A 27,255-nucleotide genomic window follows, 5' to 3' on the forward strand; every position below is an offset into this window, starting at 1 on the left:
TGGGGTACTGCGTTCCGTGTGGACCACGGATGCTAAATGAAAATGCTCTGTATATTTCCGCCCAGGCTGCAAATGACAGCGCGTAAGACCAATTTAGCAGATTTATAACACCACATTGAAGAGTTTAATCGTTTTTTGGGCTTTTATACATATAAATCAAGCCATTTCTTCAATATAACATGGTAAAATTATTTAAAGTTATTTTACAAACAATTATTTTAACAATTCAGACTAAATTAAAAGATTTTTTAGTTTTATACCACACAAGGCCAATATTGATATTGTTGATGTTGTTCCCTTGTCCATACTGTCTGTGTTTATGTCGCTGCTGTCACACCACAATCGCGCGCAAATGAACAAAATCTAAACATACAGAACATCTAACGAGTTAAATTGCGTGCGTTATTGCGATAATCTAGTGGTTTCTAGCCGTGATTTTATCAAAAATAGGATGGACCAATCATTCTCGAAGCGTATTCGGCTCAACTCATATTTGTATCGTACCCGTAACCGTATAGTGGAGCAAGACCAGCTAGAAGAAAATAATACCAGTGAAAGAGAAAATGGTATGATGAAAATCATGAAGTTTGCTTGTACTTTTTATTAAACATGGTTTATTTTGCTTTACAGATAATGCACATACGCCAGATGTTGGTGCTACATCCTCACACGACAGTTTTCTTGTGGAACATGATTATGTTGAAGATGATCATGAAACTACTGCATACGCTGAGGAAGAAGAGGCTGTAATCGATTATCTCAAAAGCTCTGACCAGGAACAAGAAACATCAAACGAACCATTCTCCGTAAAATAAGCTTTGCAAACGTGGGCGGTGTCTACAAATCAAACTTATGATTCCTTCGAACAAGTCATGGGTATAATCGGTAAAGTAAGTTCTTGCAAATTGCCAAAAGATGCTAGAACTTTGCTAAAAATCAACCGCAATCGCTCTTCGGAAATTATTACCGTGCAAGGTGGACAGTATTGGTATCGTGGGATTCAAAATTGCTTCACTAACGAGTTAAGGTAATATTTCTGGATGTAAACAAATTCATTCTCATGTATAAGTATTACATATCGTTATGTTTTCTAATTTGTAGCGATGTAAACTTTGAAGCTGATAAAACAATTTTACTGAACGTGTCAATAGACGGATTGCCGATTGCCAAAAGCAACAATCTACAATTTTGGCCTATTCTATTTAACATTCATGGAATGCCGGAAATACCAGTCATGCCAATTTCAATCTATTGTGGAGCAACAAAACCAGCCAGCATAGAACGATTTCTCCGACCTTTTGTAGATGAGGTTAATTTTCTCACAAAAAATGGTGTGGTTGTAAAAAACAAGAAGTTTAACATCAAATTACGTGCTATTATCGCCGATTCTCCTGCAAGAGCTTTTATAAAAGGTAACTATTCAAATAAAATAATAGTCAAAAGCAACACAAATTAGGGTAACAAATTTTGTACAACAATTTTTCTTTTTCAAAAGGTGTTGCTTATTTCAACTCGTTAGATGGCTGCTTAAAGTGCACTTCGAAAGGAAAACACATCAATGGAAGAAACGCATACTCGGACACCGCTGGCCCAGATAGAACACATGAAGGTTTCAAAAACCGAGCTTACGGTGATCATCACTAACTAGATTCACCTCTTTTGGATTTAGATGAGTTTGACATCATCATACAAATTATTGTGGCAGATTCTCTGCATTTGATAGATTTAGGTATAACAAAAAGAATGCTGATGGCCTGGATGTTTGGTATGTTTGGTGTAAGAAAAAAATTAACACCTACACAAATCAACTTTATTACAGCTAAGTTACTTAACATCAAACTTCCTGCTGAGATCCATAGAAAATTTCGTCCACTTTTTGACATCAAACATTGGAAAGGATCAGAGTTTGCTTCATTTTTGTTTTATGGTTCATTTGTCGTTCTTAAGGACTCAATTCCTGAAGAACAATATAATCACTTCATGCTGTTTTTTGCAGCATTACATTGCTGTCTACAGAAGTTTACAAAGAGCATTGGCCATTAGCAAATAAGTTACTTCAGCTTTTTGTAAAACTGTACAGTACACTATATGGTCCAGAATATATATCAAGTAACGTACATAATCTCTTACATATTTTCAAAGAAGCCGAAAACTTTGGCCCCATTAACACAATCTCCTCATATGATTTTGAAAATGAGCTTCAACATTTAAAAAAATCATTACGAAGCGGGGGCAAATGCTTGGAACAAGCTATAAATAGAATAACAGAAAGCGAAGCATATCATACGCACGATACAAATCAACAAATTACTTTTCCTTCTATTCATCTTCTTGGAGAAACAGTTACTCTTCATATTCGTAAAGCTTTCTGTTTAAAAAATGATCAACGCAACGAATGGTTTTTGACAAAATCAGGATATGTTTGTCAATTCGGTACAGCAATCATGCAAGACGGAGTACAGTAGGTGACCGCTAACTGGATGTGTTTTAACTGGAGTGCTTTTTAACTGGAGGTTCGCTAACTGGAGTGATTCTCAGTTAACGAACACTTAAACGTCAAAACATGAAACATCCGGAATCTCATGAAGAGAAATTTGTCGCAAATATGCATTTTTCAAAGAAATTTAGGGGTTTTCACCTACGTTTGCTATTAATTTATGTTATTACACGAATTACTATACTTTATATCAACATAAATGAAAAAAAATTTGGTATGTTTATTCCAGCCCACGCCAATCAAAACAATCAATCCATAGAAACGTCACTCCAGTTAGCGAACATTGTTCGTTAACTGGAGCTTGTTTACCTCTCAGTTAGCGGTCACCTACTGTAATAGAAATATCAGCAAAAAAGATCATTTACTCGTCTAGTAGTTTCAGTTATCCTTACGATTCTAAAATGATAAATATTCACCGAGCAAGTACTAATGATTTAGAAGAAAGTTTTTTTAGACTAGGAATCAGCGATATAAAATGTAAATTAGTTGCGGCACCTCTTGCTCAAGAAGATGCATTCGATTTCGTTCCTTTAATTCACACATTAGTAATATGAAATAAATAATAAATATTTGTTGAACGTACATTTTAATTCGTTTTTTATATCATAAAAAATAATAACATTTCTTTGAATTCTTTAACATTTCTATAATAGGAACATGATACGCAACTGGGTAAAAGCTTTAATTTTACAAAAAGCCATTAATTCTGCTATCTGCTTGAAGCTTAACTGAGGATTACAGTAGTAATTAAACATAAATTAAACTAAACTTTGCGTCTATGAGGAACAGTTTTAACTTTTCCCACCATGCTAAGTCTTTGTTTTGAATGTTTAAACTTATTTTGGAAAAATGTTTTCATTCTTTGGTCCGTGGGTGAAACTCCATGACATGTTCCTATAAATTTAAAAATCTGAATAACCCTTTCATAATTTGAAAAACAAACTTTATCTGGCCCTAATCCTGTCCAGTTGGCTTGTGTTACAAAACCCTTTTTGAATATAATGTCCATGCTATCATGCAGTCTAGCTTCTGAACTGTCGGTCGGCAGCTTTGTATCTAAAAATTCCATAAATTTTTTTTTGAACTCTGGTTCCCCCAATCTTTCCTCCAGTCGATCTAGTTCTTCCCTGGTCCCCACCGTTTCCCATTCAAACGACGATTCCGCAACAAATCCTGGCCGTGGAATCAATTTGTCGGATAAAATATCTAACTGTGCTCGTATTAATTTCTGCTGCTTCTCCATATCCAGCATTTTCTTATGATACATGTCTGCCTGTCTTTGTTGCTCCCTCTGCATGGTGTCTAATTTTTCTAGTATGGCATCTAATCCCACGTTCTGTCCACTAGAAAAATCCGTTTGCGTTGCCATTGAAGCAGTAGATGAAAGGGCTGGAAATAAACGTTCATATAGTATTTTACAGCAAATAATATACTATAAAACAAATTTAAGACATACGTTTAGGTTCTCGTTGACAAGCACCCGAAGTTGATGCAGTTGTTTCCATAAACGAGAAGTGATCCAAAGAAGAACGAACTACCATCGATGTGGACGGTACATTGTCTACCATTGCATTATTCGTACGAGAAACCGGCTTGCGTTTATCGCTTGATACAGTTTCTAGAAATATTTGTTAACTATAGTTCTTGTTATAACACTCTTATACACTTTCTCACGTTTTGACGATGAAGCATTCTCGCGAGCCATGTTTTGACTTCCAGTATGGATAGACACTGACGATAACGATGAAAGCTCATTCAATAATTGCGGATGAAGCATTGTGGTAGGTGTGGTGTTGTTTATTGAATCTGAAAATGTATGCAATTTCATGTTAATGATTATGATTTTTAACAAAACATATTTAATTAAAACTTACTATTATTGTTTAACGGGAGCAATTTGTATTCTCCATTTTTTATCGACACAAGTAGCTTAGGTCGTTTGGCGCTAAGGATAAACAAAAAAAAAGATGAATGTGTGAAAAAAGTCACATCTTTCATTGCACGGTAAAACACACCTGTCCATGTTGGAAGTATCACGTTTATAAAGCGTTGTGAGCTGAACCAGATAATCGGGACACCGTGGCTCCGGCTGTACACGCAGGAACAGGTTCCCTCACGCTTGTTCCATGCAGGAGTTCTAAACAATTGGAATTGCCTCAGCACACAAGCACAAACACAGAAAAAGTTCTAAATAAACCAACACCGGCCTTACAAACAAAAGGAGCGTGTGTGCAGCGGAGATGAGATGAAGAGGAGTAGAAGAAGAAAACACAACCGAACCGAACCAAAGAATAGCCGAACTGTGCGAAGGCGAAAAGCGAAGTATAAACAAAATGAGCCCGAGAGGAACAACCGGGACAACCTAGGAGAAAGAAGAAGGAAGAGGGTGAGGGAAAAAAGATCGGTGGAAAGAGGGGGGAGAAAAAAGAGTCCGCCAATTTTTTTGCACTGTGGTAGGCCACTCAGTAATTTTTGGACATTGCATTACACCGTCAATAAAAAATATACACCACTTGAATGACATCTGGCCATATCTGTCAAAATCGGTCTAACCATATCGTTAAAAAGTCGGACTATCGGCAGTCCGACGGGAAGACGAAAAGTTTTACCGAAAGACGTCTTTTGGCTGTCATATGCAGCCTGGGCGTACAGTATCTCATTGCGGCGGAACCTTACAAATGTTATTGCGCGGTCGAGTAAGGAAACGCGCATCGGATCGATGGAAGAAAGGAGTAAGAACGAGGGGGGAGAAGAAGAAGCACAGAGAAAAACGCTGCACATTCACTCATACATTCTTACAGCAGCAGGCAATTCGCGAGAACATGAAATCGAGAGAGTATATTTTAACGCTCGCGAATGAGTGCAAGCAGGTGCGGTATAGAAGATAGAGCAAGACAGCCCAGTTTTTGTTCAAGCTTGGTCCAAAATGTTTCCTTGGGTAATTCACTTACTTCTCATTTCCTTCCCTTTCCCCTTCTCCTAGAACTCATACAAATGGAATTCTAGAGAGAAGTGGAGAAGAGGGGAGGAATCAGCTTTTAGCTCTCTGTCAAAAAATAAGTCCAAAATTGTCTGCCTTTGGGTACCAGTTTGGGTACTGAGATAGGGCCCCATCTCAGGTCCATAGTTTTACCCATTCATCGCGTTTTGGACGTTTGGGTGGTAGAGGAGAAGCGGCAGGAAGGTAGGGACGAACATCCAGCTTGCTAGCGCAGCACGTGGGAGCAGCGAGAGGGAGGCAGAGCTGGATGAAAGGAAGAACGAGGAGAGAAGACAGGTAAGACGGGCACGTGTGTATCCCGCACCGGTATTAGGCAGTGTGAATTGTGTGAGTATGTACATATGTATGTGTGAGTAAGAAGGTGAAATAAAGAGCGTAAGCATGTGCGGAATCGACAAATGAGAGTAAGAGTCTTTGTAGGGAGAATGGAGAGAATGAAAGAAATTGAGAAGGGATGTTGCATACATAAACCAAATGTATGATACACGCAGTCGCACGGTTGCAAAAACCTTCTCTATAGTTCTGCTATCGAGAATGATTTGACCGCGCTATACCCAACCAGCATTATCGCGCGATTTTTATGTGTATCTATCATTTTTCTCATTCTAACATTCAAACAATTTTTCATTCTGCCTCGCTCTTCTGGGTGTTGGTCTGTATTTGCTTGCGACTTGGCTGTGTCGCATCAACGATTCGCATGTTTCATTTAGCTCATCCCTTTCCATCGTTGGAGAGAAACTCTTGCGTCTCGCTTTTCTGGGACTTGTCCAAATTCGCTTGCTACACCAATCGTTCACGCAAGCGTTCTCCTCTCGCCCGCTCTTTGTATCATTGTACAGGTACTCCCCGATATACGCTATCAATGCGTACCGGAGGCAATAGCGTATCTCGAATATACAATAGCGAAAGTCGAATTTCGAGGTTTTCAGTCAAATTATAACTAATATCCGTATAACTTTGCATGAAGTGGTAGGTTTTAGCCACTTAATTAGTTATTTGATCTAATTTCAACTGAATTTTTCAATTTTATACCATTTGAAATGGTTTTTAATATTCAACCAAAATGGAATTTATTTTGCATTTGACATTCGATTTCTAAAATTAGTACTACTTGTTCAAAGAACCGTCAAATTTAGAAAAAAAGCGTATAGCGAAATCGTGTATATCGAGTATGGCGTATATCGGGGAATACCTGTATAGGAACACGAGGAAGGCGCTGCTTCGCGTTCACATGAAAATGTGGTAGTGTGAAATCAAGTTTGCAAGCGGTAGGACGCGTCGGTGTGTGTCCGTTTTTTCTCTCGTGAAACCAGTACGGAAAAACTATTTGGTAAGTACAGTTTTTAATAAAGGGTTATATCAATCTTTATCAAACTGAATTGTATTGATAATTGTGATATAAAATCAATTTCGTTTTTTTTTTAAAAGAAATCGTAACACACGCACGAACGGAAGTGAGCACGGACCACAACAGAAGCAATATTCAATTGGTTGGTAAGTATTGTGCTTGACGTTAAATTGAACAGCTGTTGGCAAAATAGTTAATATTTCCTTCTATCCCTAGGAGTGCCGAAAACAGAACAGGAGAGGAAAGAAGGCAGGAACGATTCGATCCTCCAACGTGCTAGCGCCTGGTAGAGGAGAAGCGGCAGGAAGGTAGAGACGAACATCCAGCTCGCTAGTGCAGCACGTGGGATCAGCAAGAGGGAAGCAAGCAGGACGCGTACACACCATTCGACGAAGGCAAAGCTGGAGGAAAGGAAGAACGAGGAGAGAAGGCAGGCAAGACGGGTACGTGTGTATCCCGCACCGGTTTTAGGCAGTGTGAATTGTGTGAGTATGTAAATATGTATGTGCGAGTAAGAAGGTAAAATAAAGAGCGTAAGCATGTGCAGAATGGACAAAAGAGAGTAAGAGTCTTTGTAGGGAGAATGGAGAGAATGAAAGAAATTGAACAATAATGTAGTATACAGAAACTAGATGTATGATACACGCTGTCGCACCGTTGCAGAGACGTGCTCTTTAGTGCTGCTAATGAGCACGATTTGAGAACGTTTTGAGCCCGTTTTTTCTCATACAAAATTTTAAAATGTCGCGCGATAATGTCGGTTGGGTAGAGAACATTTCTTCAGTACAAAAAAAAACGGTTGCAACGTGACAATGTCGGTTGGGCAGTGGTTTGTGGCGTTATCAGATGTGTTCCACGAAAGAATTTATTTTTGAAGAAGGTAAGCTAATCACTATACATATCGTTCAATTTTTTCCACAATCAAGATTTAGTTATGAACAGGCATGTCTAGAATAATATAAAAACATATTTTTAATTAAAAACGTTGACCTAACTCTACAAAATGCATGCCTTCAATCGATGTGGGCCGCGGCAAATGCATTTTGAAAGCCAAGTGGTCCGCAAACTTAAAAAAAGGTTGGAGAGCACTATGCTACATAATTGGCCAATTTATTTCATTCTCTCAATTCTCCCAAAACTAACTCAGACTCTCTCTCATTTCTCCATTCCACACATTAGCTCTTGTTTTTTACCTCTATACTCGCTCATACACTTTTCAATACAGGTGTCTCCCGAGATACGACTCCCTCGAGTTACGACAGTTCGCAGATAAGACGATTTTGATTTAGACAGTTAAAAGTAGTCATAGAGACGAAATTTATGTTTTTTTTTTCAATTTCTTGCTGATAACCGTTCCACGCACAATTTCAAAGATTCCCCAACTACCCGATCTTGAATATTTATATCGTGTTAACGGCTTTTGAAATAAAATTTATACCGTTATGCTTCAAATTACGGACAGCTTAAAGTTCCGGACATTCGGCATGTAATATAATATCTTCATATCCAGTCTCTGGACATGCTGATTTTTAATTTTAGATGTTTGCCATGATGTACTAGAATAAATTAAAAATCTGTTTGACCCCTGCTACCCCTGATGCCACAGTCAATTAAAATTTTCTGTCGGTCAGTTCACCACCAGGGGTATTCCTAGTAGTTTTGCTTCAACCCCACGCCAGGGTTATTTCTTTGATAATTCTTATTAAACCCGTCCTCGTGCATTTCAATACACCAAAATCAATTGTGGGAGTATTTCTTCTTCTTCTTCTTTGACTCAACAACCGATGTCGGTCAAGGCCTGCCTGTAACCACTTGTGGGCTTGGCTTTCAGTGACTAATTGATCCCCCCCCCCCCCCCCATAGCAGGATAGTCAGTCCTACGTATGACGGCACGGTCCATTTGGGAATTGAACCCATGACGGGCATGTTGTTAAGTCGTACGAGTTGACGACTGTACTACGAGACCGGCTATGTGGGATTATTAATCAACGCGAAAACAACAGTGTTTTATCATATTGTGCTCTGAATTTTATTAAACCACATATTAATTTCTGTCCGGAAAACGAAGCAGGATTTTTTATTTTGTTTTAAATTCCGGACAGCGGAAGAAAATTGTGATTTATTGTATAAAAATATGTTTTTACACCGTCTTAATAACAGGAAAATACGTTGCTTGAAGGTTAATTTGTTATGTCGTAGAAGAAACACCGGTCCAGACGTTAAAACAAGTTAAAAAATTAAAAGGTTATGTGTGTGTGTAAGTTTGAAGATTTTTAAAGGAATTTTATGGCTGTCCGGAAAAAGAATCAAATCGTCCGTAATTTGAAACATGAGCTCAAAACTGTCCTGAATATGAATCAAAATGTAATAAGTTCTAAGATAGTTACGGTCGCCATGTAATGTGAGGAGCGTACATACGGTACATACTGTACATCGATCAACCGTCGCGGTAGGTCAGTGTTTCGCTGACACGTATCGAGGTAGAATAACACTTTGTTAGAAGCGGACTTTTCAACGCTTGATCGTCCAGGCGATCATAGAAACCTTTAGGAGGTTTCCCTTACTGGAAACGTTGGAGTTTAGAAGCCTTACCTTGGGTAGGGGGACATAACTAAACTCTTGAAATAAGTTGGAAGGCGAAGTATTAGGAAGCGTAACGTCCTATCTTGGCAGTCCGAACGAATCTGACTTGCCATGGTTGGAATTGGTTTTATTTATACTCAAGATATGTTATGGGTTTCGTACATTTGGTTTTTGGAACATGTTTTTGTCCTAATTAAATGTTTTTGTTATTAGTAACAACTTATAAATTGAAATGGTGTGAAGTGTTTGTCGATGTGTGCCTATGCTTTGGTTTCACTGTATTGCGAAATAAGGTTTCAACTATTGTTGCTAAAGAATGGATGTTTTCGTCACTGAGCTTATAACTTGCTATGCGTTCTCGGTTCACCTAGTTTGCCCGCAGTAACGCCTGATTTGCTTATTATGCGTCTTTCGGGTGTTTTCAAGAAGTGTGTCATAATTGTTTTTATATGAAAGGTGGGGCCTGAATTCTTCCAGTTGCTTTGTTATGGTATGATATGATTTGCTGAGTGTGTTATAATGATTATGTAGCAATGGTGTGATTTCTATAGTGAGGTGTGGTCTATAGCTGATAGTGTGGTTTATAACAAGTTCTGTTTAGCAGATATGCTACAAAAATATCGTTGCAGTTTTATGATATTTTTAAATGTTTCGAGTAAAATTATTGGAAAGATTTAATTATGTGTGTGGTTGCCCTGAATAAGTTTAACCGTCATGGAAACGACCGCCTACCCGCGTAAGTTTCGTAGCTTTATTTCAGAATAGCTTTGGATTAAAAAGTCGTATCGACTTCAAATTTTAAAAATGCCTCAGAAAAGATGTTTTCTAACCATGCACAATAAAAAAAGAATCAAAAATGTCAATATATTATTACACAACAAGCAATAAAATTTAACTGCAATACAACGTTTCAAAGAAAAGTAAAAGACATAATCATCCACTCAAAACATGCGGCAAGGCCAATTGGGGTGTTGAAGTTACAGCACATTTTTTATTAAAAAAATATTGACAGGATTTTTAAAATTCTCATTTATATGTTGTAAAACATTATTATGATCCTATAAGACAATTTTCATTCAAATATAACAAGTAATTCAAAAGATATACGCTTTTAACTACGAAAAACATCATCCTTCCTTACAAAATATATAGCCTACCCGTGTAGGCGGTTGTACGGTTACGTAGAGTTTTTTGGTCGTACACAAGACGGTTACTAAACTTGGGATCTAAACTAAATCTAAAAACTAAACTGGGGATCTATATTCACGAAAGCTTGGACTAAAACTAATTTGCTAGATTGGTGTCTCGGTGCTGGAAGGTGTTCTTCTGTCTGCCGGAGCCAACCACCTGATGCGATCATATTCATGCCATCTGCATGGTGTCGTCTGCATACTGGACGGTCCATCCCATCAATATGACACCGCACGTGGACGTTCCGTTCGCGATCTTCGCCGGTTGTCGTGGGAACCTGCTTCTAGTGCGGTTCCCGTTGGAACATGACTCCGAGGCTCGCTTGCAACCGTATGTTTGTCTAGCACGTGTACATACCTATTTATTTTTTTTCTCTAATGTAGTAGGTTTGTTCTAGTAAAGTGAGTAATACGGAGGTTTGACCGATTAAAATTGAATTTTTAAGAAAATATAAACTGCCAACAATGTTTTAAGTGTCCGTAATTCGAAGCAGTACGGTACATTATCCAATATTACAGCCGTTGCCGTCAAATTTCGAAGGCTCGAAGTCACCAATTTTTGACAGTGTGCAGTGTTTTTGTCTCGAATGCGTCAATTTTTGTCAGTGCACGTCAATTTTTGTCTCGAAGGCACCAATTTTTGTCTCATGGTCATCAATTTTTGTCGCTTGTTCTTGAAATTTTGCCTCTTTACATATCAACATGAGTTTACCTGATTTGACGCGTAGTTGGGGTTATTTAATTGTAGTAACATTTAATTTCAATAAAGAGAGGAGTCTCAATGTGCCGCTTAATCGTGACGGCTGTGTTTGTTTTGTGATTATTGTAATTTACCCTTGCGTGATCAGTTTTGTAGTGTCTGCTGCGTGCGGTAATGTCCGTGCGTGGTAGCAAAAGAGATAGAGGCCGTAGCCGCTCTCGTACACCTCCTGACGTATGTCGTCACAAAACCTCTCGCTCACTCAGCGAAACTAACATGGATGGTAATGAAGAGAACATGGATAATGGTTTTATCGAAGTACGGGGGAAATAATCATCCAAGAAAGTTTCTGCAGCAGATCTAAATTTTGCTGCTCCTGGCCCCTCAACAGCTGCTTCCACAGCTCCTTCCTCATCTTCGGCCGTAAACCGGCACCCCACGTCCAAAGGACGGATTCCACCAATTGTGGTGAAATCAATACCCTTATTCGTCCTCCGTCCTACGCTCCAAGCCGGAGGAGTAACCGTTGAATACCAGCTGAGTGGTTTGGGCACAAAGATCTTCGTACGCTCAGCGGAAGACCGAAAGAAAGTCATGAACTTTCTTGACCATCAGAAGGCGGAGTATTACACTCATGACCTCAAGGAAGAACGTCCTTTCAAGGTGATTATACGTGGACTACCACTTCTAGACACAAACGACCTTATTGATGAACTCAAGGTGAAACACAAACTTGATGTTCTAGAAGTTCATCGAATCAAGCGTCGCAATGAAGAGAGCATCAGCTACCATCAGCAATTCTACTTAGCACATTTCAAGCGTGGTACGTGCTCCATGGCCAAACTCGAGGCCATTCGTGCCATCCATTCGATCATCATTCGATGGGAGCCCTATCGCGGAGGACGCAAAGGCCCAACTCAGTGCTTACGGTGCCAGGGATTCGGCCATGGCACAAGAAACTGCCACATTCAACCTCGCTGTGCAGTATGCGCACAAATGCATCTCACTGATGAATGCAACTCCAGCAACGTTGGAGATCCTGCAGTAAAATGCATCAACTGTGGCAACAACCATAGTGATAGAGACAAAGAATGCCCACAACGTGCTAAGTACATAGAAGTACGGAAGTGGGCTAGCGAACGCACCAAAAAGAGCCAACCCACGAGTCGTAAGAACCCTGCGCCCGCTCTAAACTCCTTAGAACTTTTCCCCCCAGGCCCCTCGAGCATGCCACCCCCTGCTCCGTGCAGTACCGCATGGTCCCGTAAAACTCTCAAGCCACCAATTCCTGCTGGCTTCGAATATAACCTTGCCCAGCGCCTGGCCAATGCCCAAGCCTCGGTCCCTGAGCCTGAGGCCTCCGATGAGCTTCATGATGCCACTACCCTCATGAAGATCTTTCGGGAAATGAGTTCAAAGCTCCGCCATTGCCGTACTAAGGCTGACCAAATCTCCGTACTTGGTGAACTCATCATTCAGTATGGATAAGCTCACTACCATGCTTTGGAACGCTAATTCGGTCAAACCTAAAGCTATCGTCCTTCAAGACTTTCTTCGTCAACACCATATTGATGTGGTTCTACTAGTGGAGACTCATCGTAGTCCGCAGATGAGTTTCCACATTAATGGTTATATTGTTCATCGACTGGATCGAGTTACTGCGCACAGATCTGGAGGAGTGGCCATAGCGATCAAAGCGAATCTACAACATGTGCTGCTCCCACACTTCGCTACTAACATAATTGAAGCCATTGGCGTGCAATTTACATCAGCGGCTGACCACCTTGTACTACTGGCTGCCTACTGTCCCAGACAGTGTTCAACAGCCAACAATCTGGCGACTGTCTTTAACGAGGATCTGTGCAAAATAACACGGTCAAATCATCGAATTGTTATCGGTGCTGATTTCAATGCTCGTCACCAGATGTGGGGCAATCATCGTAACAACACCAACGGTGTCCATCTTGCAGAACACCTTCTAAATGGCAGCATCACCTTTGAGTTTCCTGACCAAGCAACTTTTATATCTCATAACGGCATTCCACCAACGCTGGACTTGTTTTGGACCAACACAACTATTAGTAAACCAGTAGCTACCGACGGTCTCAACTCCGATCATTTTCCAGTCATTACGGAAATCGAGCTTAATTCTCCACGTCCACCTCCCTCCACTCGACGGAACTATAAGCTCGTCAACTGGGATAGATACGGCCAAATAATCGATCTCCACATACTTCACACAGATATTGACACTGCAAATGATATTGATGTTGCCATTCACAACCTGGAAGATGCTATCCAAGTTGCTGAAGCTGAATGCGTCCCTTTGGTGACAACAAAGACTGCTGTGCTCACCCTGGATCCACTGACTAAGGGTCTAATCGCCGAGAGGAACATGCTGAGCCGTCAACATCAAAGAACTGGTAATCCCGCGCTGAAACAACGCTCGTCCATGTTGGGGAGACTTATTGCAGATCGCGTCGAAATGATTCGCAATATTAATTTTGCAAACATGGTCAAAAGATTGGACCCGAGAGCACATCCATTCTGGAAACTCGCCAAGATTCTGAGGAAGAAACCGAGACCTGTTCCTCCTCTCAAATTTAACGATGATGTTGTTATCACAGCCCCGGAAAAATCATTTGCCCTTGCGTATCAGTTCGTCCAGGCCCATCAACTCGGATCCAGTATCAACAGTCCTCATGAAGCTGATGTAGCAGCCTCCTTACACCAACTTAATCACCAGCTTCCACCAACACCACCCGAAGCTCGTGTTTCGAGTGATGAGGTTAAAGGGGCCCTGACCACCTTGGCCAACATGAAAGCACCAGGCTTCGATGCGATACTCAATCTGCTGTTGAAACGATTGCCCTCTCGAGCACTTCAGCTACTCGCCAACATCTTCTCAAAGTGCTTTGAGTTAAGCTACTTCCCGTCATGTTGGAAGTGTGCCAAGGTCATTCCCGTTCTCAAACCTGGGAAGGACCCGACACTCCCAGCAAGCTTCAGACCTATCAGCCTTCTTGCAGCGTTGGGCAAGCTATTTGAGAAGGTAATTTACTGGAGGTTGCGTGATGCTATCTTTGAACTCAACATCTTTCCACCTGAACAATTTGGATTCCGCGCTGGACACTCGGCTACCCATCAGCTGCTGAGACTGCATAACACCATCCTGAACAACAAACGTCTTTCGAAGTCCACAGCCGTTGTCATGCTGGACTTTGAAAAGGCGTTCGACAACGTTTGGCATGATGGCCTGCTCTACAAGATGTCAATCAAGGGGCTACCTCAGTTTCTCATCAAAATGATTCGGAGTTATCTGCAGGATCGATCGTTCCGTGTCGCTTTAGGATCCACAATATCAGATAGTATCAGCATCTCGGCGGGAGTTCCCCAAGGTAGTATACTGGGACCACTTCTTTTCTGTATCTTCCTGGCTGACATACCTTCGCTACCACAAGGGTGTGAACTGTTCCTCTTTGCGGATGACACAGCTGTAGCCGTTAAGGGACGCAAACCTGATGAACTACGTTTTAGAGCTCAAAAATGTGTTGACATCATCGTTATATATGTACAAGATTGGAAACTTAAAATCAATCAGGATAAAACTCAGGCAATAATCTTTCCACACAGAATGCGTAGATCACTATTGAGCCCTTCTGGCAGACATAGAATTATTATTTTAGGCAGCACTATTAGCTGGTCTCGTACTGCAACATACCTTGGTGTTATCTTTGATCAAAAGATAAACTTTAGAGATCACGTAAACCATTGTATCCATAAATGCCAGATATTAGTTAAAAGCTTATATTTCCTCATTAACAGGAGATCCAAATTGCATCAGGTCAACAAACTGGCAATCTACAAAACCATTATTTTACCTACAATAACTTACGGCAGCTGTGTCAAACTCATTTCCTCAGAGGGCCGCAAGTACAAATTTTCAGTGATTCGCGGGCCGCAAAGTTGAGAATGGAAAATATACCCCAATATTTATGTAAAATACTTTTTTTACATTTTTATTGTTAAACAAATTGACTTTTTGTACTCCTCGCTTCTTATCTGGAATCGTTTGTTATGTACAAATTCGCGATGTTATTTTTATATGTGCTCTTTTTTATATGAGAAAAAAATTTTAATGTACTTTCAATGTTATTATTAAAATAGGACTTTTTTCATTACTCGCGTTCTCTTACGGCAGTTCTGCTAGAAAATATCTGTCAAACACACTTTTTCACTGAAGTAGGAGAAGTCTAGCAGCCTGTAGTGAATCTTTGTCAAGCAATCCGAGCTATCCATCAATGGATGAATAACAACCATATTTGCTTGCAATTTTTTGGCAGATCAAGAGAAAAATTGTAATTGTTGAAGAAAACGTATTCCGTTTAGCATACGTGCGCGCGAGAGAGAGAAGGAGTGAGAGAGGGAACTTAATCGTTGTCGCCGTGCGCTGCTCAATGAGAGAGCGCTACGCGCTGACCGAGAGAATTCTTATCAGCTTAATCAGTCGCGTTCTAAACTCTGACCCGATCAGTCGCGTTCTGAACTCTGACCCGATCAGTAGCATTCTGATCCCCGTACCAACAAGTAGCGTTCTGATCCCCGTACCAACAGGTCACGTTTTGACCTCAGACCCAAAAAGTCGCGTTCTGACCAATCAGTTCTAAAGTGAAATAAACTTGTGAATTAACAACATCTTACAAACATATACAGTGTTCGGACAGTTAAAAGTGCATATCACATCTAACCCCAAATCCCCTACAGTAATAACACGTGTTTAAACGTTATTGTGTAGGATTGCGCCCTACACTAGATAGTTAAAACTCGCGACTCGAGTTTTCTATGGGAGCAAAAATCAGCACAGATACCATATTCACCGGAGAGCGCTAACAAGTGTCAAGCAAGAGCTACCCGCCAAGGACTCTTTGCAAGATTTGCTAGCAAGGTGATATGAAGATGTAGAAATAAATTCTGGCTCCAAAATCTGTGCTGTTAACTGAATTCTGAATGTATTTCTTGGGGTACTCATTACAAATTGCTGTGTTCCGTTAGCGATGTTTACATTTTTGGGTTTGTAAGCTGGCTTAATTTCCCCTCTTTCCGTGGACATACAAATGTTTCCTAATTATTAGCCAATATCATCCCTTTGACCCTATATAACTTTAATCCCGGGTATAACTAATCACGCAGATGGCGCTACTGTGAAGTTGGGAGTAATTGTGTCATTGCCTCGAGATGGCGCTGCTATTGGTTTTATGGCTTAATTCACGTGCACAACAAATTGCCTGCATTTTGGTGCATTTCAATCCTAAACAATTATTTTTCGCTAATTTCCAAGTTCCAAGTGTTCTGGTGATATATTAATTTCTTATAACAAGAACCCGTATTTTACGAATAACTTTTTTTAAATTACGATAATTTTATCAGACGAAGAGTCGTGGTGTGTGATCCCATACAGATCGGCAAATCTGTTTGTGACACTTGAAGGGAGATGATTCGCGAATTGAGGAATTGAGGACTGTGTGAGCTAATCTAATAATAAGCTTTGTATTGCAAGGCTTCGGCATTTCGATTATTTTTATCTTTAATCTAAATCCTTTAGGCTTAAGCGTAATCATATCATTTTGGATTTGATTTTTGGGGAGGTTGGAAATTACATTAATTCGTCTTGCAGAATGTTGGGTACAAATAATTCCAACTTGGCTACAATCATTTTTATTAACATTTATGGTGGCATGTTTATGACAAAAAACAGAAGTGGCTCCAATCGAATATCAATGATGTAACATTCTAAGGTCGGAAAAAAATCGGAGCCGAATGAATCCTTTACTCGGCAGTCGGGGGCATGGAGATTGTCAAATTCGGTGGGACAACCGATGACTCCAACGGTTCCGAATGGCTCTAAACGGCTCTATAGGCTTCGGACGGCACCGAACGGAACTGTTGGTTTGATTTGGCCGGATTCGAAGTCGGAATAGCTATGATCGGAAATGGTTTTGAGCCGTGGATGCGATTCCGGCAATCAATCACTAGTTGTTGCAAAGTTTCCTAGTGTATGTATCAAGTTATTTTCATTCCTTTTTCGTTTGTAGCCAGTTGACGCAGATCTATATTTCCATACAGAATGTGCAATCGAGTGTGCACAAAATTATGCTAATATTCAGAATTTAATCGAAACATAATACCACTGAGTTTGCATTCGATTCCATGTTTCTTACGGGTCTCGATTGATATGTACGTTTGTGTAGAATAAGTTTATGAGATGTTATGGGTACATTCATAGTTTCGAAAAATATACCAACAAAAGGATTGTTCTTCTTTGGAAAATTTAATACACTTTGACAAATAGTAATAACAGATTTATGGTTTGCAGTGCTTTTAGCAATTCTCAAAATACTCTCGCGGGCCGCATTCAGAATCGACGCGGGCCGCATGCGGCCCGCGGGCCGCCAGTTTGACATACCTGACTTACGGTATCCCGGTTTGGAGTAGCTGTGCTGTATCAAATCGGAAAAAAACTCCAGGGCAAGTTAAACAAAGTTCTGCGGATGATATTAGATGTAGAGTATAGAACGAGATCCAGACAAGTTTATGAAATGGCAAACACAATTCCTATTAACGACATAGCGTCACATGCTCTTGCAAAGCTCAGAAGCTCGAGCACTGCTGAATCACCGTTGTTGCGACAACTTTTGTCATCTTTGTGATATTGAATTATGTATATAGAGAGGAGAAAAAAAAATACTCGATTTCAATTTTAAATTCAACACCCAATTACCAACTATATCAACAAATCAACTGCCTAAAAGCATACTTTTTCACCATTAGCGTTGTAAAGCGGAATCTCGCTGTGTCTCGCACGAACTACTACTATAAAGTACTAACTTAACTTGGAACCTTTAATAAAATGACTTTCAATGCAAAATTTCAATAAAAATCTGTGGTTTATGAATATTTTATTGGGATTTTAAGGAAAATGCTTCAAATTGTTTGACTTAATTTCAGGTACGTAGATCAACACAGCTGATTGCTTTTGAACAACGAATATACTTTGTACTCCTCAATCGAAAATGGCAGTACAATGATAAACCGTACGGATTGCGAGAGCTATTTAAGTAATTTATTTAACTATTTGCCACGATTGCCGGTCTCGTAATACAGTCGTCAACTCGTACGACTTAATAACATGCCCATAATGGGTTCAAGCCCCAAATGGACCGTGTCGCCATACGTAGGATGGACTATCCTGCTATGGGGGGTAATCCATAAGTCACTGAAAGCCAAGCCCACAAGTTGTGGTACAGGCAGGCTTTGATCGACAACGTTCGTTGAGCCAAAAGAAGAAGAAGATTTGCCACGATGCCAAAATGAAGAAATAATCGAGCATTAATCTTCTCTAAATTGTTTTGATATTATTATAAATAAGACATAACACTATGTGAAATAAACAGATTTCCTGAATTAATTCCTTTGCATTGTATAACCGCTCTAATTTTGTTGAGCATTCTGCAATTATTAAAATATTAAAATAACGAAAAAATACCAAGAGACAAAAATTCGTGACCATGAGAAAACCATCCAACTAAAAACACATCCAAATTAACCAACAATCGAATCAGCTGAGACACAAAACCTACCATGCAATAAATGCTTAGCACACACAAACCGTAGGACAGGAAGCGCGAACCGACAATTTATAAAAACGTAACGCGACGGTAACATGAAACGCGCCTCGCAACTAAGAACGGATGCAAAACGATTGCGCAACAATAACGCCAAGTGACAAACAAACAACCGGACATTGACTTTATATTTTGATGAACGAACCTCAAACCAGGAAGGTGAGCAAACACATAATGAAAATAGGTCAATATTAGTCGTAACCATAAAATAAGTGTAAAACGACATTGTGTCATCACTGTTTAAGAATTCGTTATAAATAAAGCTTATTCGAAACAGTGAGACAGTTCACTAGTTTCATACACGTAGATCACTCGTGTTTAGTGTTTCTCCCCATTAGCAGATGCCACCGAAGGCTCTGCCCAATTGGTAACCACGTTTGGTTATCATCTGTTCAGTCGGTTGACCGATCAGCATTACCCCTTCTACGGAAGAAGTGCAAGTTTGCACCTTAATCGGTTAATACTCCCGTAGCGTTTTAACGCCACCTGGAATCCGATCCATCGCGCAAGTAAAGTTTCGTAGTTCATCCCGTCCGTTGCATAAGTTTAACTTGACCATCTCTTCCTAACGCAGTGAACGAATGATGCAATTCATTTGCAATCAAACCAACTACGGTACGTTCTCGCTAGTGATGGGCGGGTCGACCCGAACCTATCGGGTCGGAGCCATCCGTAAGCGACCCGGAGTCGTTCGGGTCGACCCGAAAGGTACAAGGAGGTTCAGTGGGTGCAACTACTCCGGTAGGTGCGAGAAAGCATAAGCGACTCCGACCCGTTGGTGCAACGAGTTCGGGTCGGGTCGGGCCACAGTAGGTTCAGTTTGACCCGAGGGTGCAGCGAGTTCGGGTCGACCCGATAAATCAGTAGGTGCGAGAAAGCATAAGCGACTCCGACCCGTTGGTGCAGCGAGTTCGGGTCGGGTCGGGCCACAGTAGCATCAAGATAGGTTCAATATGACCCGACCCGACCCGAACTCGCTGCACCAACGGGTCGGAGTCGCTTATGCTTTCTCGCACCTACTGATCTATCGGGTCGACCCGAACTCGCTGCACCCTCGGGTCAAACTGAACCTACCGTGACCCGACCCGACCCGAATTCGCTGCACCAACGGGTCGGAGTCGCTTATGTTTTCTCGCACCTACTGATCTATCGGGTCGACCCGAACTCATTGCCCCCGCGGGTCGGATTTGATTCCGACTCCGACCTAGCGCACCCGCTGCACCCACGGGTCGGAATCAATTCCGACTGGCTTGCACCTGACTCCGGGTCGGGTCATGAAATGAATCGTATGACCCAACACTAGTTCTCGCCTCGATACCCCGCCTCGTTCTGCATTATTCCTCCACACCCAAGTAGCAACCGAAGCTTTTTTCTCCCAGTTTCAACCCCCTCATGTCCACAAACTGCCTTCGCTTACTATTCCTATCCCGTTTCTACATTCCACAACGTTTGTTGCGTTCTCGCTCATCAGGGTGTTAGTCAATTCTCTCTTGCCACACGAAGAGAATTCTCCTGCACACTTCGTGTGTTGGATTCTACCCATCCCTGTTGAACACACGTCATTTTCTTCCATCGCACTCATCAGGGTGTTTGCTCTTTTCCATCCAAGCCAAAGAGCGACTTCAGTGTGCTCTGAACCGTGGATGTGAGAGTGTGTGTTTGTGTGCTGCGTGAACTATTTTTCCTGCGTGAAACACTTTACATACTGCGCCATCCGCGGAGTTCTTTCTGCTTCATCGGAGGACGAACTTTTATCATCTAATTGTTTGGGTAAGTGTCTTTTTCTAAGTGTCTAGTGCTATGTGACATTTATTCTAATTCTAATATTATTCTAATATGCAATGTTTTGCACATTACAAGTTTCAGATGTGTGCTGCTACCGCTAGCTGTTCCTCAAACTACTTAAAAAGTGTGACACTGTGTGCACAGGCGTTCAAGTTTCAATTGATCCTCAAGCACAAAGGTAAGTTTGTCACATCTTTAAATGAAGTGTAATCTTTTTAACAAAGTGTGTCTATTAATTGTGTATTTTCATCAACAGCCTTCATACAACACCGCGGTTGAGGCGCGCCAAATCTGATGACATCTTTCCTGAACCAAGCAGGCTGAACACGCGCACCACCACGGGCTCCAGCGCGGTGTGAAGAGGGAAGAAGAAAAGGCAGAATTGGAAACAGCCGCACCAGGCTTCCAACCACCGTGTGTGTGTATGTAAGTATGTGAGAACACATGTGTGAATCCTCTTGTGGGAACTGCAAAAAGAAGAGAATAAAGAGTGTGAAGCAGCTAGACTGCCGCAACCAAATCAAGAGAGTGAATTCTCATTTCAATCCGAAAAACTGGGAGAGAGTGATGACATGCGAGAGAGAATAAAACTAGAAACACGAGAGAGGACACGAAGCGCTTTCGGGTTTTTTTCGCCTTCGCGCACTTTTTGCTTTATGCGCGCGAAAAAGTGAGCCTTGATCAGCGCGATGGCTCCCATACAAAGGCCTTCGGCTTTGCTATCTGGGCATTCCGCGAATCGATTTACCGCACACGGTTCTGGTAAGCAAAGTGCGCGCCGAACCTACCACAACTTTAATTCCCAGATATTCTACATACGTCCCTACTAGCAATGAGAATGAAAAAGTGTGCGACTTTCAGGCGAGGGGCATGTAGAAGCATGGGGAGACGGTTGGAAATTCGCGGAATTGCTCGGAGCCCAGATAGCAAAGCCGAAGGCCTTTGTATGGGAGCCATCGCGCTGATCAAGGCTCACTTTTTCGCGCGCATAAAGCAAAATGTGCGCGAAGGCGAAAAAAAACCCGAAAGCGCTTCGTGTCCTCTCTCGTGTTTCTAGTTTTATTCTCTCTCGCATGTCATCACTCTCTCCCAGTTTTTCGGATTGAAATGAGAATTCACTCTCTTGATTTGGTTGCGGCAGTCTAGCTGCTTCACACTCTTTATTCTCTTCTTTTTGCAGTTCCCACAAGAAGATTCACACATGTGTTCTCACATACTTACATACACACACACGGTGGTTGGAAGCCTGGCGCGGCTGTTTCCAATTCTGCCTTTTCTTCTTCCCTCTTCACACCGCGCTGGAGCCCGTGGTGGTGCGCGTGTTCAGCCTGCTTGGTTCAGGAAAGATGTCATCAGATTTGGCGCGCCTCAACCGCGGTGTTGTATGAAGGCTGTTGATGAAAGTACACAATTAATAGACACACTTTGTTAAAAAGATTACACTTGATTTAAAGATGTGACAAACTTACCTTTGTGCTTGAGGATCAATTGAAACTCTAACGCCTGTGCACACAGTGTCACACTTTTTAAGTAGTTTTAGGAACAGCTAGCGGTAGCAGCACACATCTGAAACTTGTAATGTGCAAAACATTGCATATTAGAATAATATTAGAATTAGAATAAATGTCACATAGCACTAGACACTTAGAAAAGGACACTTACCCAAACAATTAGATGATAAAAATTCGTCCTCCGATGAAGCAGAAAGAACACCGCGGATGGCGCAGTATGGAAAGTGTTTCACGCAGGAAAAATAGTTCACGCAGCACACAAACACACACTCTCACATCCACGGTTCAGAGCACACTGAAGTCGCTCTTTGGCTTGGATGGAAAAGAGCAAACACCCTGATGAGTGCGATGGAAGAAAATGACGTGTGTTCAACAGGGATGGGTAGAATCCAACATACGAAGTGTGCAGGAGAATTCTCTTCGTGTGGCAAGAGAGAATTGACTAACACCCTGATGAGCGAGAACGCAACAAACGTTGTGGAATGTAGAAACGGGATAGGAATAGTAAGCGAAGGCAGTTTTTGGACATGAGGGGGTTGAAACTGGGAGAAAAAAGCTTCGGTTGCTACTTGGGAGGCGCGAGCGTGTTTTGGTTTCTACACAGTTTTTGCACTCACACAATTACACATGTGTGAATGTGTGCGTTCACTTTCAGCCTGCGCGCTCAGTTTGGTTTTCTCGCAGCGGCATGCGGGTATCGGTGTCTCGCTCGCACTAGTGCAGCGAGTGTTCCTCTGTGCGCTCCCCTTCTTGCCACCACACGAACCCAGTCCGCAAAAGCCGAAGTTTTGTATGGGATCGTGTCGTACACATATGGCCCCACTTACGTACCCACTTGCAGTAGAAGTGTAAATATGGTTTCACGCACACATAGACACATTCGACCCGAACGATCGCGTTCACACATACTATAACGCTCCGATTTATTCTGCATCTCACGCATACCAATGTGTTTGCTCCACCCCCTTTTCGGATTGCTTATAGAAATGATGAGGCACACATGTTTACTTTTGCTGTATGCACACATTCGCATGCGGTTTATTCCACACTTTTTCTTTCCCTTCCAACACGTGCTTTGGCATACTCACACTGTGGAGACGGCAGAACGGTCTCCCCCTTCCAAATTTACCGTTATTCCTCCTCTCGATCTTTTTTCTTCTTACCGCGTACGGGGTACCATCAGAGCTGCGCGCTGGCTTTAGTTTTTTCTCCTCTCGTTCTTCCTTTCTCCTACCGCTCCCGGGGGCTGCGCGCGTTTCGACAGGTTCTTAGCGCAATCCAGTGCGTTGTTTTGTGGCTGAGTTGTGCTGAACGCTGTCAATAAAAATGAACCAATAATTAATGCATGTAGTACGTATTACTTTGGATAGTTTTACGTATATGATGAGAGCAACACTTACCTTAATATTTAAAAACTGGAAAACAATTTCTTTCCGTCACCTACTATAAAGATTGTTGATGATGCCAACAGGTAGGCGTTGATGAATGGCGCATGCACCTGTAACTTTGAAGACGATAAGCATTAGTTAAATTAGTACATTGAAGCACATATGAGATCAAGAAACTTACCTCAACAATTTGCTAGGATAAATCATTCCACAATGGAAGAAGAAGCAACACTGCGCAAAACATAAACAAGGAAAGTAGGGGACACAAGAAATCGCACATCACTCCCGCACATCCTTCCACAACGAAAGTTCTGGGCAGACTGAGGATGCCTAACTCCCAGATGAGTGCGATAGCAGAAAAAATCATGGTAGATCGAGAGAGATGGGTAGACTCGATGTAGCGCAATCCAACGGTAGATGGATGTGTGTGTGTGACCAACGAAAGACTTCGGACCCCGCTCCTCGCGTTTTTCATCCATCGTTGTTCGTCACACGCACACACCTCTACACGCGCAGCGGTTTGCTGTCCAAAATCTAGAGAGAGAAGACAGGGCATCTCGCTTTGGCACACAGAAAAATCTCTGAAAAACTTCGGCTCTGCTACTTGGGAAATCGTCAGTTCAGCTCAAGCGTTCGCCGTGAAAGGCTGCGCGCGTGTTAGCCTAAGTCCCGGGCGATCGAAGTTTCGCTAAGTGTTGAAGTGTTGTGCACATTGAAATGAAGCTGCGCTTTTCTTTCACCATTTATCTTAAATGTGTGATATGCGCTGCTTTATTTCAATGTTTATTTTTGCTGTATCGAACATGAACAACGGGATCCACGCAGTTTGACGGCTCTTTGAAATACGACGATTTTTTTATATTAAGAATTTGTGTGATTTTGTGGCAAGATTGTGTGAAGCTATGTGTGAAAATGCCCCTTTATTTGCAATAAAAGTGATAAAATATAAACCAAGTTTGATGTGTTCAAGTTTTTGTTTTGATTCGGGTGTACCAAGTCCGAATGAAGGAAAGCGCACAGCGCGCTACGAAAGAAACGAGCGGGAGGGGGTGTCAGTCCAGCGCAGCGCAATTCGCTGGAATCAAGTGGGAGGGGGTACCAGTTCAGCGCTGCGCAAGCCGAAAGAAACGGGAAGGAAGGGGTATGAGGAAAATACTATGAAACAGCGCGAGCGAGCGTTCTTTACAGCGAGAGCGCCTCGTGTATTTTAAAGGCAAGCAAGAGATCGCATTCTCTCCGTGGTAGCGCTCCATCCGCCATTTTTAATTCTCAGCCCAAAACAACGGACTTCGGATCCGTGCTTGGGCCGGACCCCCACCGCGTGTTTCTGCCTACCCCTCGCCTGAAAATTTCGTTCTCTTTGTCTGTCGGGGTCTATACCCTACTAGCAATGAGAATGAAAAAGTGTGTGACTTTCAGGCGAGGGGCATGTAGAAGCATGGGGAGACGGTTGGAAATTCGCGGAATTGCTCGGAGGCGCGAGCGTGTTTTGGTTTCTACACAGTTTTTGCACTCACACAATTACACATGTGTGAATGTGTGCGTTCACTTTCAGCCTGCGCGCTCAGTTTGGTTTTCTCGCAGCGGCATGCGGGTATCGGTGTCTCGCTCGCACTAGTGCAGCGAGTGTTCCTCTGTGCGCTCCCCTTCTTGCCACCACACGAAATCGTCAGTTCAGCTCAAGCGTTCGCCGTGAAAGGCTGCGCGCGTGTTAGCCTAAGTCCCGGACGATCGAAGCTTCGCTAAGTGTTGAAGTGTTGTGCACATTGAAATGAAGCTGCGCTTTTCTTTCACCATTTATCTTAAATGTGTGATATGCGCTGCTTTATTTCAATGTTTATTTTTGCTGTATCGAACATCGAATCCATTTTTGCTGTGTCGAACGGGATCCACGCAGTTAGACGGCTCTTTGAAATACGACGATTTTTTTATATTAAGAATTTGTGTGATTTTGTGGCAAGATTGTGTGAAGCTATGTGTGAAAATGCCCCTTTATTTGCAATAAAAGTGATAAAATATAAACCAAGTTTGATGTGTTCAAGTTTTTGTTTTGATTCGGGTGTACCAAGTCCGAATGAAGGAAAGCGCACAGCGCGCTACGAAAGAAACGAGCGGGAGGGGGTGTCAGTCCAGCGCAGCGCAATTCGCTGGAATCAAGTGGGAGGGGGTACCAGTTCAGCGCTGCGCAAGCCGAAAGAAACGGGAAGGAAGGGGTATGAAGAAAATACGATGAAACAGCGCGAGCGAGCGTTCTTTACAGCGAGAGCGCCTCGTGTATTTTAAAGGCAAGCAAGAGAGCGCATTCTCTCCGTGGTAGCGCTCCATCCGCCATTTTTAATTCTCAGCCCAAAACAACGGACTTCGGATCCGTGCTTGGGCCGGACCCCCACCGCGTGTTTCTACCTACCCCTCGCCCGAAAATTTCGTTCTCTTTGTCTGTCGGGTATCGACTTACGCCTTGCTTTGGGTCATTTTTTCGGTCCCAAATACAGTCGTTTCTCCGGGGTTACCTGCACTGTGGGGCAAGGGCGGTCGAAAATCCAAAAAGAAAATCGGATGAATTATTACAAAGCCAAATAGTTAGTTAAGAAAAATCTGTATTATTATAACTCTATCATTTCAACTTCAGTTCCAATAAATTTTATATTCCCAAATTTTGGACTTACGACTTTTTCGACTTGCGCCTTGCTTTGGGTCATTTTGTTGGTCCCAAAAACAGTCGTATCTCGGGGGTCATCTGCACAGCGGGGCAAGGGCGATCGGAAGTCCCAACAAAATTCTCAGATGAAAAAATATCGTGTTTATTGCAAAGCTAAATAAATACTTAAGAAAAATCTGTAATATTACATCTCTATCATTTCAACTTCAGAAATTATGACTGGTCATAGTTGATAATTCTTTCCTAGCTTAACTTTTTCTTCAGCTTTTGTCATATGTTCACATAATAAGTTTAGGTGTGAATATTTGTAGTAGGAGGATGAATAATATATCATTGGAAAGGAAATTTTAATTACTTTTAATAAAAAAATAAAACAAAAAAAATCCTGTCTTATTCTACCACCTGTGGTCAACATGCTGTCAAAATTTCAGACTTATCATTTAACCTCAAATGTGAAAAAATGCATTCAAACATGTTTGTAGCACGCGTCGTTGCACGGCGCGCCATACAAACATCGTTCACCTGCACAATGAACAGAACGCCCTGTACTTGGCGTTACGGCGTGTTCGGAATTTTAGTACTTTTTGAAAAGCTGCAGTACTTTGTATGTACCTGACATCGTATAACAACATATCCAGAAACCGAAATACATTCTAACTAACGCGGGAAGTTTCAGCGTTACTGTCGAAGATATATCAAATACGGCTTAAAAGCGGCAATAAGTTGCGTTAACTTTAAATCACAGAAAATTTACAATATTGGATAAAAAATTACTTCTAATATTGTTTTGTTTAAAACTGCCGACCGAGACAAAGTAGTTGCTTGAATCATTATTTAATTTTACTTTTTAAATAACGAATTGTCTTACAGGGTTTCACGATTTATTGGTTGGTTCCCATCAATTTGTGGTT

General features: G+C 41.7%; 1 protein-coding gene and 3 long non-coding RNA genes across 6 annotated transcripts; 3 read left to right on the forward strand and 1 right to left on the reverse strand.

The window, feature by feature from the left end:
* Nucleotides 1-806: 806 nt before the first annotated feature.
* On the forward strand, nucleotides 807-3,071 carry LOC120952477 (uncharacterized). The gene is made up of 3 exons (XM_049606541.1): nucleotides 807-1,027; nucleotides 1,102-1,412; nucleotides 1,496-3,071. The coding sequence occupies exons 1-3, from the start codon at nucleotides 873-875 to the stop codon at nucleotides 1,642-1,644; spliced, it is 615 nt and encodes a 204-aa protein (XP_049462498.1). The 5' UTR covers nucleotides 807-872; the 3' UTR covers nucleotides 1,645-3,071.
* Nucleotides 3,072-4,332: 1,261 nt separating this feature from the next.
* LOC125906689 (uncharacterized) lies at nucleotides 4,333-7,869 on the forward strand. Its single transcript, XR_007452059.1, has 3 exons — nucleotides 4,333-6,828; nucleotides 6,927-6,992; nucleotides 7,063-7,869. It is a non-coding gene; the product is annotated as an uncharacterized LOC125906689 (long non-coding RNA).
* Nucleotides 7,870-19,936: 12,067 nt separating this feature from the next.
* On the forward strand, nucleotides 19,937-21,306 carry LOC125906679 (uncharacterized). Of its 2 annotated transcripts, none has more exons than XR_007452037.1 (3): nucleotides 19,937-20,771; nucleotides 20,868-20,964; nucleotides 21,043-21,306. It is a non-coding gene; the product is annotated as an uncharacterized LOC125906679 (long non-coding RNA). The 2 variants fall into 2 exon arrangements; XR_007452036.1 differs by having other exon boundaries at nucleotides 19,939-20,771; nucleotides 20,862-20,964.
* Nucleotides 21,307-21,422: 116 nt separating this feature from the next.
* Nucleotides 21,423-26,275, reverse strand: LOC125906681 (uncharacterized). 2 transcript variants are annotated; one of them, XR_007452041.1, is made up of 5 exons: nucleotides 23,867-26,271; nucleotides 23,698-23,801; nucleotides 22,449-23,611; nucleotides 22,256-22,358; nucleotides 21,423-22,177 (listed from the first exon to the last, which is right to left on the reverse strand). It is a non-coding gene; the product is annotated as an uncharacterized LOC125906681 (long non-coding RNA). The 2 variants fall into 2 exon arrangements; XR_007452040.1 differs by having other exon boundaries at nucleotides 22,256-23,611; nucleotides 23,867-26,275.
* Nucleotides 26,276-27,255: the final 980 nt, after the last annotated feature.

This window comes from Anopheles coluzzii, chromosome 2 (genome assembly GCF_943734685.1).
Source record: "Anopheles coluzzii chromosome 2, AcolN3, whole genome shotgun sequence".
Taxonomy (NCBI): domain Eukaryota; kingdom Metazoa; phylum Arthropoda; class Insecta; order Diptera; family Culicidae; genus Anopheles; species Anopheles coluzzii.

Bases quoted from the DNA above. Each gene is read 5' to 3' on its own strand.
- LOC120952477 (XM_049606541.1), top strand. From the start codon at position 873: ATGGGTATAATCGGTAAAGTAAGTTCTTGCAAATTGCCAAAAGATGCT. The intron at 1,028-1,101 runs GTAATATTTCTG...TCTAATTTGTAG, and splicing joins TGCTTCACTAACGAGTTAAG to CGATGTAAACTTTGAAGCTG. The intron at 1,413-1,495 runs GTAACTATTCAA...CTTTTTCAAAAG, and splicing joins TGCAAGAGCTTTTATAAAAG to GTGTTGCTTATTTCAACTCG.